The sequence below is a fragment of the Fukomys damarensis genome, unplaced genomic scaffold (genome assembly GCF_012274545.1).
Source record: "Fukomys damarensis isolate Sample0158 unplaced genomic scaffold, DMR_v1.0_HiC HiC_scaffold_38, whole genome shotgun sequence".
Classification (NCBI taxonomy): domain Eukaryota; kingdom Metazoa; phylum Chordata; class Mammalia; order Rodentia; family Bathyergidae; genus Fukomys; species Fukomys damarensis.
Window position 1 is genome coordinate 12,170,129 of NW_022900950.1, and position 12,666 is coordinate 12,182,794.

The window sequence follows — 12,666 nt, forward strand, 5'->3', positions numbered from 1 at the left end:
GACAGGGTCTCACTATGTAGTTGAGACTGACCTGGAACTCACTATGTAGCCCAGGCTGGTCTCAACTCACAGCGATCCTCCTGCCTCAGCCTCCCAAGTGCTGGGATTACAGGCATGCGCCACCACGCCCAGCTCACATTTAAAAATTTTTAAAGTTTAAACAAAATTTGTTTTAAACCAATAACATAAAAAATAAAAATTGTACTTCATGGAATATTGTGCAGTATTTCAGTACATGTATAGATTGTGTAATGTTCAGATCAGGATAAACATTTATCTGCTCAGACATGTATTATTTCTTGATGCTGAAAACACTCAAATTCCTGTCCTCTGGCTTCATAATATGTAGTACATTGTGTAGTTACCCTGTTGTGCAGTAGTACACTGGCACTTGTTCCATCTTACTGTAATTTAGTACTCTCTGAGCTGCTCTCCCCATCCTGCTTCTTCCCTGTGGTCTCCAGTTTCTGGGAATCACCATGCTACTACTCTCAGCTTCTCTGACATCCACGTTTTTACACAGTGCATATCTTTTTGTACCTGGCTAATTTCACTTAAAGATCACAAGTTTCATCCGCATGGTCACAAATGATGAGATTTTGGTCTTTATGACTGAGTAATATTCCATTGTGTATATGTACTACCTTTTCTTTGTCAGCTGATGGGTACTTAGTTATATTTCTTGGTTATTATGAATAGTACTGTGGTAAACATGGAGTGCTCATGCTTCAATATACTAATTTCCTTTGGATGGACATATGTAAATATTTACTGTGTTTATATGGAGTAGGATTGCTGAATCATATGTAGTTCTGTTTTGAGTTTTTGAGACACTGCCACACTGTTTTATAATGATTGTACTAATTTGCATTCCCATCAGTAAGTAGTATGCTAGGGTTTCCCCCCTTTTTACATCCTGAACAGCACTGTTATAACCAGTCTTATAAAATCATAAACATTCTCACTGGAGTAAGGGGTTATCTTACTGTGGTTTAATTTGTATTTCCTTGATGATTACTGATACTCAGCATTTTTTCATATAATCCGTAGGCTATTCTTGTGTCTTTTGTTGTTGTTGTTTTATTGTGTGTGTGTGTGTGTGTGTGTGTGTGTGTGTGTGGTTTGTTGTTTGTTTAACTCACTATATAGCCCAGGCTGGCCTTGAACGTGCAGTGATCCTCCTGCCTTAGCCTTCTGTGTGCCAGAATTACAGGCATTCACCACCACACCTGCTTGTATGTCTTCTTTTAAGAACTATTTAGATCTGTTGCCACCCCTCCCAGTGGTGGGATTACAAGTGTATGTCACTACACCCAACATTTTAGTGTATTTTGAAGTAAAATGATTAAAATGCCTACTGCTTTGTTCTTTTTGCTGAAGATTGCTTTGACTATTCAGGGTTTCTTGTGGTTCCATACAGATTTTAGGATTTAGTCCCTAGTACTGTGGAGATTGTCGTTGATATTTTTATCAGAATTGCATTGAGTTCTTTATGTGTTAAAAGGAAAGCTTTGGGTAATATGGCTATTTTAATAGCATTGATTCTTTGAATCCAGGAATATGACATCCCTTTCCATTTTTGTGTCTTTTTTAATCAATTATTTTATAATTTTCATTGCAGAGCTCATTCACCTCTGTCCTGTGTTTTAATATTTAGTTTTTGTAAATGGGATTATTTTCTTGATTTCTATTTCAGATAATTGATTATTGGTATATAGCAGTGCTACTGATACTTGATTGTTGATTTTGTATCCTGAAGCTTTGCTAAATATATGCATTTCTAAAAGTTTTTGGTGGCATCGGAGGTTCTCTTTATATACGATCATGTCATCTGCAAATCGTGATAGTTTGACTTGCTCTTTTCCAGTTTGAAAACCTTGTTTCTTTTTCTTGTTGGTTGTTGTGGCTGTGATTTCCAGTGCTGTGTGGTGTAAAAGTGGTGAAAGTGAGCATTTTTGTCACTAACAGATCTTAGAGAGAAAGCGGACTACATTTTCCCAGAGTATCCCTAAGAAATATCTTAGAAGGGTAATGCTGATTTTATGAGCGGTGGCAGTTATTAGCCTCTTTTTTTCCCAGAAACAGCAACAAGTTGCGCCATCATTCTTTTTTACTAGATTAGTCTTTATGTCATAGTTTATTTTGCTCGTTATTTACTATTAGAAGAAAAACTGTGTTTAAGCTTTCTGCTAAGCAAGGAGAAACACTACATTTAGTTTGTTGGCCATTGTATGTTTGGGGCCGCACATGTTAGTGTAGTTCCAGAGTTACTCATTCTGTTCTTTCTCCCAAGGCACTATGCCTGCTGAGGAGATCCTTGATTACCGAGGGTGGAGAAAATCCGCGCACCAGTAAGGAAGCTGTTGTAGAGAAACTGGGCTGATGGGCCCCTTGAGAGAGTAGAAGTACAAGGAAGGAGAAACACCAAACATGAGTTTTTTTTTTGTTCTTTTTGTTTTTTAAATCATCCGGTTGAGTTGAAGGGAAGGCATCTTCTGGGATGGTAATGAAGAATAAATTTTAGGGGGAAAATCAGTCGTGTTTGGTATATATTATGTTTGAGACAACATAATATATAACAAGTAGAGGCAGTGAGTACATAATTGGTTACAGAACAACTCCAGTTCACTTGTACCATCAGCTGAATTTCTTGATACTAAATATAAAAATTTGCATTTTCATTGTTTTGTTTCTGCACATTTTCCACTATGATTCTGTCATCACTTGCATTACTTGTCCCTCACAGATTTGATTATATGGCCTCAGAAAAAGTTGTATATAAAATTTATTTATGACAGTGAAACCTGGCATCAGTTCATCTGACCTTTTAGGTGAAGAGCTTGAGTTGTTTTGGATAACAAATATAAAGCTTTGAATGTTTTGGGTATTTTTTATTTTGGGGGACAGGGTCTTGCTATGTAGTCAATGCTGGCCTTGAACTCCTGATGATCCTTCTGCCTCAGCCTTCCAAGTGCTGAGATTACAGGTGTATGCTGCCACACCCAGCACTGGAATTTTTTTTTTTTTTCTTAAATGAAATTGTATGTTGTTACCTATGTTGGCTAGCACTAAAAGGGTTATGACAAAAAAATATGTCCCTTATTTCCCCCTGTTCACTTATATTCCAGCTCTAGACTGAAGCAACTGCAATCCTCTTAACTACATTTTCTGGTTTTTGCCTTGTTTAATAATATTTTGCTATTTCTTGATACACACCTCAGACATTTATTGGCTTTTGGTTGCTATCAAGGAGACTTAAAATTTCCTCCTCATTTTTCCTGTTTTCCAAGTTTTGATGAACTCGCACTGATTATTTGCTTTTTTATAACTATGTATATATTGTTCACTATTACGCCTAATGTCCCTTCAAATCCACATGCTATTTCTTAAACAAGCTTTTGTTTTCCTTGCAGTGTACTTCATAGTTGTCAGTTGCCTGGTTTTCTGGCTTTTGGAAAAGCCTTAAAAATGTCATCTCTTGGGACAGCTGGGATCGAACACAGGACCTTGCACTTGTGAGGCAGGCACGTTGCACTGAGCTAAATCCCCAACCCTGAAATGTCATCTTTCTCACACTTTTGATAACTTGGCTGGACATAGGGTTAGGGATTGGGACTCAATTTTCACTCAAAGTTTTGAAGGCTGTGTATTTGTTTTCTGGCTTTCAACAGTTTTTCATTATTTTCAGAAAAAATTCAGTGTCATTCTGATTATAGATCCTTTTCATGTTACTTTCTCCTTTCCTGGAAGGTTTTAAGTACTTTTTTATTCCCTTGCTTTGAAATTTCACGATTATGTGCCATGGTATGGGTCTTTTTTCTGGTCATTTGTACGGACTTGTTTGACTTTTTAAACTTAGATTTTTTTTCTTCACTAAAATAAAATGTCTTAAAATATAATTTTTATGTCTCCTGTTTTTTATTTTACTTTCTATAACACTTAGTTTTATTTATTTATTTTTTAGCGAGCCTATGAATTTTCTTAATCTGTGTTTGCAGTCCCCCCCCTTAAAGCTTTTCCTTTTGTGTTTTTAAGTAGCATCTTAGTGGGACTTTGAAGAATATGGAAATAACGTCCTGTTTTGTTTAACAAAATAAAATATTTAATATTGAGGGCTGAAGATGTGGTTCAGCACTGGAGCTTATGCCTAACATTCGTGAGGCCCTGGGTTCAATCCTCAGTACCTTGTGTGTGGGGGGGGTTAACCTTGAATTTTAAATTTTTGCATTTCTTGCTAAACACATTTTTCTTTTTTTGTTTTGATAGAGATGCTATGAACACAAGCAGTATAGAAATGGATTGAAATTCTGTAAGCAGATTCTTTCTAATCCCAAGTTTGCAGAACATGGAGGTGAGTAGTACACTTCTGCGTGACCAGAGAAGGCTTCCTGCACCCCTGCCGGCCTCTCTACCTGGGCTGTGTTACTCACCTGTACTTTCTAAAATGAGAAACATTTTTTCTTTTCTAAAAACTTAGTATTTCCTACAACTCTCCTTTAATTTGTTGATTGCAAATGACATATTTTTGACATTTTAAAAAACTTATTTATTAGTAATCTCAGTCATTTTAAAATTTATAAAGCCAGAAATGTAGGTAGTTTATGTGTTTTAATCAAAAGAGGAATTTAACCTTCATTTAACTTAGCTTCACAGAAATAAATTCTGTTTTCAGGAAACATTTTCATGTTTTAAAAGAGTAATTACATGAGGTCATTCCATGTAATTCACCTAAGAACAGTTAATTATCCATGATTGGCATTTGAGTTACTAGATTATCTTGCTTGCAGATGTGCATGTATTTTGAATGTTTTGTCTAAAAGAATCTAGGCATGCTTCCAAGAATGGAATCTAGAAATCTCTGCTACTTGGTTTGCCAGTTTTAACCACTTAACAGTTTACTCAAGTGTCGCTCAGGCAGATGCCATTCTAACCAGTCGATTCTTGTATGGGATAATTTTGGTGTAATTGTCATTTTTATGTTTCCTATTATTTTATAAAAATCAATGAAAAAAGTACTTAAATTTTGGTCAACCTGTATGTAAATAATTGGACTGGTGAGTGGTTAAAACATTTTAATTCTGTATAAACTTGGAAATGTCCCAGTAAGCTCCTTGAAATGAAATACTTAATACTTAGCATAGACCAGCTCTTATTTTGAGGTTATGGTTAATTTTTGTTATTGGTAACTATTTTTATTTTTAATGTTTCATTTATTTTACTTTTTTTTCTTTGTTATTAAAAATAGAAACCCTGGCAATGAAAGGATTAACATTGAACTGTTTGGGAAAAAAGGAAGAAGCTTATGAATTGGTTCGTAGAGGCTTGAGAAATGACTTGAAGAGTCATGTGTGTATCCTTTTGAAATATGTTTGTAGGTATTGTGTGGGGTGTTTTAAGCCAAGGAGCAGTTTAACAGAAATACATTTTGTTTGTTTGTTTGTTTATCTGTTTGGTACCAGGGATCAAATTCAGGACCTTGCACTTACAAGGCAGGCACAGCGCCACTGAGCTAAATCCCCAGTCCTTTTGTTGGTTTTTTGAGACAGAGTCTCTCTATGTAGCCCAGCCTGGCCTCAAACTCTCAGTGATCCTCCTGCTTCTACTTCCTGGGTACTGGGATCACAGGTGTGCACCCAGGTGTACACTGCCATGCCCAGCAACAGTACAAAATTTTAACTCCCTCTTTTGTGCAACTACAGTGGAAATTACTTTTCTTGAAGAGCTGCTGCCTTTATTCAGTGAACATTTTTATATGCTACCATGTTTTTTTTGTTGTTTATTTTTTTGTTTTGTTTTTTGAGGCAGTGTCTCACTATGTAGTTCAGACTGCTCTGGAATTCACTGTGTAGCCCAGGCTGGTCTTAAACTCGCAGCCATCCTCCTGCCTCAGCCTCCTGAGTGCTGGGATTACAGGCATGCGCCACCATGCCTAGTTTATGCTACCATGTTTTAACGATGTGTGTAGCTCACAGATAAGTGGGACTTGCTCTTTAAAAATGTCTGTGCCAAGCATGGTGACCCCTGCTTGTAATCTTGTCACTCTAGAGGCTGAGGCAGAAGGGTTGCTTTGAGTTCAGGGCCACTCTGGGTTGAATAGCCAGTTCAAGAGTGGCTCAGGTGGGCCGGAGGGTGTAGCTCAGCAGTTACAGCACCTGCCTGGCAAGGGAAAAGTCCCTGAGTTCAATTCCTGGTGCAAAAAGAAAAAAAAAGAGTGGTTCAGGTTACAAAGCAAGATCCTATTTCAAAAAACAAAAACAAGCCTGGTGTGGTGACAAGCCTTAGCACTCAAGGGTGAGACAGAAGGATTGCCTTGAGGCAAAGCCAGTCTGTGCTACATCAGGTGACCCTGTCTCCAGAAAAACAAAACACTGAAAACTCTGTTGACCCTTTAGAAAGGGAAGGGGTATTTTATGTTATAAATTTTTGTGGCTCTCTAAAATCATATTTTGAAACCTAATCACCAGTCGAATGATTTGGGGAGGTCTAGGTCCCTAGGGTAGAGACGTCACAGATGGGATTGATGCCCTTGTAAAAGAGGCCCCAGTGGTCATGTGAGGACAAAGGCAGAATGTATCATCTCTGAGGCAGAGAGCAAGTTGAACCAGGCGCTTAATGTGCTGGCACCTTGATCTTGAACTTCCTCACCTCCTGAACAGTGAACCATGCATTTCTGTTGTTTACAAATTATCTAGTTTTATGTACTTTGTCATAGTATCTTTACAGGTCTCATACAGGCATCATGCAGATTTCACATAACCAGAACTTTAGACAAGGCTGTGTAATGAGTGTACTGATTCAGAGCACAGATTTTGCAGTAGAGGCTTGGAGTGAAATGGACTTCACTTAGATTCAAAACCCAAGTCACCTTCTTTGTGCTTTTAAGGCTCAGTTTCTCTAAGTGTAAAATTGTGGGTTGCTATATTTCAAATAGTTTTTAACCAATATTTTTGTACCTATTTTGTAGGTGACTCGATTTAAGAGATTTAGAATGTGTTCACATGTTTACTGGGCCTCTGCTATCTGAACATGTGATGAGAACAGTACAGATTTTTCTTACAAAAAGCGTACAGTCCAGAACATTTTTGAGTATTAAAGCATTTTGACTAGCCAAAGAAATGTCAATCCAGAAAGTAGAAGTTTGAAAGGGTAGTGTTTCTGAGATTTTTAAAACCATTTCTCAACCATCTGGGAGGATTTTTTCAAGCTTTACTTTGTCATTTCTTTGGTATGAACAAGTTTAGTTTTAATTAATATTTATAATAATATACTATGTATTTTTAATTATATGTTCCATCCAAGACTATCTTTATTTTATTGCCTATTGAGAAGCCCAAGCCAAACCTGTTAGATTGAAGTTGAGACACAGTGTAGTGTAGGACGCCTGGCCATAGTGTAGATTTCTGGAAAAGGGAGTGGAAATATTTTTTCCTTTTAATTACATGTTTTAGAAAGATTATCTTGGTGAGATAAAATGAAGAGACCCAAGGCAGTAGGGTTGAGTTACTGTTGTAGGAATTAATTTATATCTGAAGTGAAAAAACTTGTATTAGAGGAGTGGAATAGTTTCCTGATTCATAGAATTTTCTTTTTACAGCCTGCTGTCATTTTGCTTATTTGTATCCTAATGTTCTTTAAATGTAAGAGACTATTTTGATCACCTACACCCTGATTAAGAATTTTAAGTAGTTATTTCTTTGAATTATATATATATATTTGGGTGGTACCAGGGATCGAACTCAGGACCTTGTACTTGCAAGGCAGGTGCAGTGCCACTGACCTAAATCCCAGGCCTGCTTTGGGTGAATTTTTAATTTTATATGTAGGTGAGTTGTAGGGCCTTGATACCATACTAAAAAGTACAGTCCAAAAGACTTTTAGCCAAAGAAAATATCTACATGATACGGAGCACTTACTTCATACAGCCATGAAGATATCCCATTGAGTCATCCCTGCTGGGCTTTTCTCTGTGGACTCTTTCTGTTTAATGAGACGTCTTGTGTAAGACTACAGAGTTTATACGGTAGACTTGACTTAATTTTCTCTGACTCTATGAATTGTGTTTTCTACACTATTAAATTCCCTTTTATTCATCCCTCTCCTCCTTACCCTTTTGGTACTGGGGATTGAAGCCAGGATTTTAGCACTGAGCTATATCTATTGCTAGCCCTTTTTTATTTTGAGTCAGGGTCCCACTAAATTGCCCAGGTTGGGCTCAAACTTTGAGTTCCATTGCCTCAGTCTCCCAGGGTGCTGGGATTGCAAAATTTATTCATGGTGCAGGCATGTGCCACTGTGCTCACCCCCTCCCACCTGAGTTCATAATTTTATAAATGGTTCTAGTTCTCCATGCTTCCTGGGTGATCAAGCTGCCTCAGTCTCCCAGGGTGCTAGGATTGCAAAATTTATTCATGGTGCAGGCATGTGCCGCTGTGCTCACCCCCTCCCACCTGAGTTCATAATTTTATAAATGGTTCCTGAGCTAATACCCAGCCCTGGAATAGTATGTCTTGAATGTAAGTTGTATCCTTAACTAAACTCTTTAGGTTGGCATGTATATGGCCTTCTTCAGAGGTCAGACAAGAAGTATGATGAAGCCATTAAGTGTTACAGAAATGCACTAAAATGGGATAAAGACAATCTTCAAATCTTAAGGGATCTTTCCTTACTACAAATACAGATGCGAGATCTTGAGGGTTACAGGGTAAGTAAAATAGACTTTTTTATTCTAAGAGAAAAATATGTTCTTGTGAAAATTATTTGGGTTACTGTGTAAGGTTGATTTTTTTTTTTTTTTCCTCCCCCCTGGTACCAAGGATCCAACTCAAGTTCTTGCACTTGTGAGACAGGTGGCGGAACCACTGAGCTAAATCCCTGGCTGTAGCTTCAGTTTTTGGTTTTTTGAGACAGAGTCTCACTATGTAGTTCAGACTGCTCTGGAACTCATGGTTTATCCCAGGCTGGTCTTGAACTCACAGCGATCCTCCTGCCTCAGCCTTCTGAGTGCCCAGCTGTAGCTTCAGTTTTAACCCTTAAGTCAGATTTGTATTTACTTAGTCTCTTTTTTTAAATGGTAGTACCTGCTGAGCTCCTAACTTACTGCTTAGGCACTTTGTTTTCTAAATAATTTTTGAATAATGTTTTTCCTTTGTATTATGTTTGTCATATTGTCTTTATTCTTGGAATAGATAGACCAGAAAATGAAGAATATCATAAGATTAGTTTAGAGTTGTCATTGGGTTTCTTAACAAGTATTTCTTTGCTTCTGTGAAAGTACGCACTATGAATGTTTGAACTATTTTGTCATTGTTCCTTTGCAAAATGCATACTGCTATAGGGTAAATTAATCTGATCTTTTAAAGAATTATTTATTTTAATTGTAAACCTAATAGAGTCTTTTTCCCCCTTAAAGGAAACGAGATATCAATTACTTCAGCTTCGACCAGCGCAGAGAGCATCATGGATTGGTTACGCTATTGCTTATCATTTATTAGAAGATTATGAAATGGCAGCAAAGATTTTAGGAGAATTTAGGAAAACACAACAGGTAACAACATACTAGTATATTAGGTCTGATTTTAAAACATAACTAGAAAAAATGTGTGTATACCTATTTTAAGATGGTTTCAAACTTACAGAAAAGTTGTAAGAACAGTACAAAGAACTCCACATAAACGTTTGTTTGTGTGTATTAATCCTTGATATATGTACTTTAAATGTCTGTACCTATATCTCTTTAAATTTTCTTTAAGGATTTGAGAACAATTGATTTGAGAATTTTTTTTTAAATTCATCTTTCATTTTCTTGTTTCTAAAAACAACTATAATTCTCAGTACTGTAGATACAGATCATCAAAATTAGGAAATTTAACATTGATAGACTATTATTATCTAAGGCATAGTCCATGCTAAAAAGTTACTTATGGTCCTGGTTATATGCCTTCTAGCATATCCCCCCTCTTTTGTTTTAGTATCTCATTTGAAACAATACCTTATGTGCATGTGGTCCTCTTTTCTCATCGGTCCCTTTCAGTTTAGAAGATGTTCTTTGTATTTCATGACGTTGCTGTTTTTGAACAGTGCAAGGCGGTGCTTTTGCAGAATTTCTCAATTTAAATTTGAAAGTTTCCTCATTATTAGATGAAGTTTTGCATTTTTGGCAGGAAATCATAGAATGATGCGTCTGTATTAGCTGGCTTTCCATTATTGTGGCAGAATAACTGATGTAATTCAATTTAGAGGAGGAAGCCTTTATTTTGGCTTCTGTTCCACAGGTTTCAGTCCATGATCAGCCGTGTCATTGCTGTAGGCCTGTGGCAGTGCAGAGCATCGTGACAGCCGGCAAGGCAGAGGGAAGCTACTCACCTCGTAGTAGTGAGGAGGTAGGGTGAGAAAGCCAGTCAGGAAGGGACCAGGAGCCAGGTATAGTTCCCAAGGTCACACCCTCATGATACACTCCACCTATGCCTCACCTCCTGTTTGCACCATCTCCAACTAATGTCACCAAAGACGATATCATTGGTGGATTACTCCATTGGCCAAGTTAGAGCTCTCTTGATCCAGTCACTTCTCACAAGCCCATCAGCAACCAAGTCTTCAACACAGTGAGCCCTTTTGGAGACCTATATCTAAAGCATAGCAGGGGCCTTCTTAGTTCACTGTATCAAGAGGTACATGATGTCCTTTTGTTCCATTTGATTATTATCACACCATGTGTTAAGGTTGTATCTGCAGCTACAAATTTGGTTTTGTTTTGTTTACTCTTCATATTTAATAAAGTGTCCAAGACTGAATAGACTGTTCCTCATCAAACTTTCACCACTTTTTTTAGCATTAATTGGTTATGATGCTTGCCTGTATCCATGATTACTGTGATTGATGGTTGCAAAATGGAAATTCTCTGACTCAGTCATTCCATCTAGATTTATTATTTAGAATTCTGCTGTCAATGAATTTTCCCATTTTTTTTTGTATTAAGTATGCAGGGGTTATTATTTGATTAGTTATAGGCAAACTGTCTTTACTTCATTGCTCTGTATATAGATACTTTAGAGTTTTATTTTGGGGTATGTAAATACTTTTCCAATAGGAAAACAGCATTTTTACTATTCGTTATATTTATACACAGACATCCCCTGATAAAGTGGATTATGAATATAGTGAACTACTTTTATATCAAAATCAAGTTCTTCGGGAAGCAGGTCTCTATAGAGAAGCCTTGGAACATCTTTGTACCTATGAAAAGCAGATTTGTGATAAACTTGCTGTAGAAGAAACCAAAGGTATTTTTTTAAATGTAATTCTACTTTTGAAAGCAAAGACCAAAGCTGAAAACTGAACTAATTATTGCTGACAGTTGCATGTAATTCATCTTTTTTATTATGGAAAATAATACATTGAGTAATTGTAATGTGGAAAATTACATTTAAATATAGGAAGTTCATTGCAAATAAAAATCATTTAATGAAATTACTTAATAAAGTATCCTTTTTTGTTTGTTTGTTTGTTTGTTTTTAGGGAAGAGGTCTTGTCTTACCCAGGAAGGTCTCAGGTGATTCTCTTGGGCTCAGGTGATCCTCCTTCCTCAGTTGGAAGTGTCTGAGGCTGCAGGCACATGAAACTCCCTTTTTCATGCGTCTAAACTATCTTTGCATTGAGAATATTATAGGGTTTGATCAAAACATGAGAGAATTATTTAATTTTATAAGGCAAGAAGATTAAATGTCTCAGTATTTGGCCCATTACCCAAATTTCAGTGAAAGTAGTGTGTCCTAGATTTCTTATTGCTGGTAATGTATTATTGTGAAGTCAGTCTTTACTGAGGAACATACAGGATATTCTAGAGTGTTAATCTGAATATCTTTGAGAATATATTGAGAATGTAAATTCTGGAAGGAAAGGAAACAAAATTTGTGTTCATATTTGCGGATTATGATAGGAAGAAGTGATTGAAAAGGCAATCAGTTTTTAAGAATTCCTATTTGAAATGCTTTGCTCTTGTAGATGAGGGAACTGAAATTTGCTGGTTTCACATTTCTTTGGGTCATCTGGAAGGTGAACACTGTGAAAGTGTAGAATCTGTGAACATAGTGGTAGCCATTATTTGTGAAATGAATTTTCACCATAGAATGTTGCTCCTGGCAAGAAATACTGCAAGTCTAGGGCTTCTGGGGCTCACTTGTAAACTATAAGTGTAAACTGTAAACTCTTTTTAATCATCTGCTTATAATCTGTTATTCTTTTTCTTTTTGTACTGGGAATCGAACTCACAACCTTGCATTTGTGAGTAGGTGCCATAGTGCTCAGCTAAATCCCCAGCCCTTATAATCAGTTATTCTTAAAGATAGAAGATCTGTCATGGCCATAAGTCTGGAAGAAATTTCATTCACTCGCTGGCTGCAAAGTAATTTTAATAGTGAGAAAGAATGGCAAATAGGGTCAAGTTAGATTCAGACTCAGAATTGACCGGTAATTTTTTAGTAATTTAAAAATCCTTGATTTTTAAAACATTTTCTGAGCATCTGGAGTGAAGGGGGGTAGTAAAAGGCCAAACATCAGGTCTTTATAAATGAAATTGAGAGTAGAGGAATTGAGGAAAGAATGCATAAATGACTTATAGAAGGAATTTTGCCATAAAGGAAATAAATGAGATGATGATGGGTAGACGGG

At 36.7% G+C, this 12,666-nt stretch overlaps 1 protein-coding gene across 3 annotated transcripts in view; it reads left to right on the plus strand.

Moving 5' to 3' along the window:
* Naa15 (N-alpha-acetyltransferase 15, NatA auxiliary subunit) overlaps positions 1-12,666 on the plus strand; it is an 83,685-nt gene that overhangs the window by 36,334 nt on the left and 34,685 nt on the right. For all 3 annotated transcript variants that reach the window (XM_010636266.2, XM_010636259.2, XM_010636271.2), the window contains exons 2-6: positions 4,267-4,351; positions 5,246-5,350; positions 8,544-8,701; positions 9,410-9,544; positions 11,126-11,279. In XM_010636266.2, the coding sequence (XP_010634568.1) occupies positions 4,267-4,351; positions 5,246-5,350; positions 8,544-8,701; positions 9,410-9,544; positions 11,126-11,279 (637 nt within the window). The remainder of the gene's footprint in view (positions 1-4,266; positions 4,352-5,245; positions 5,351-8,543; positions 8,702-9,409; positions 9,545-11,125; positions 11,280-12,666) is intronic.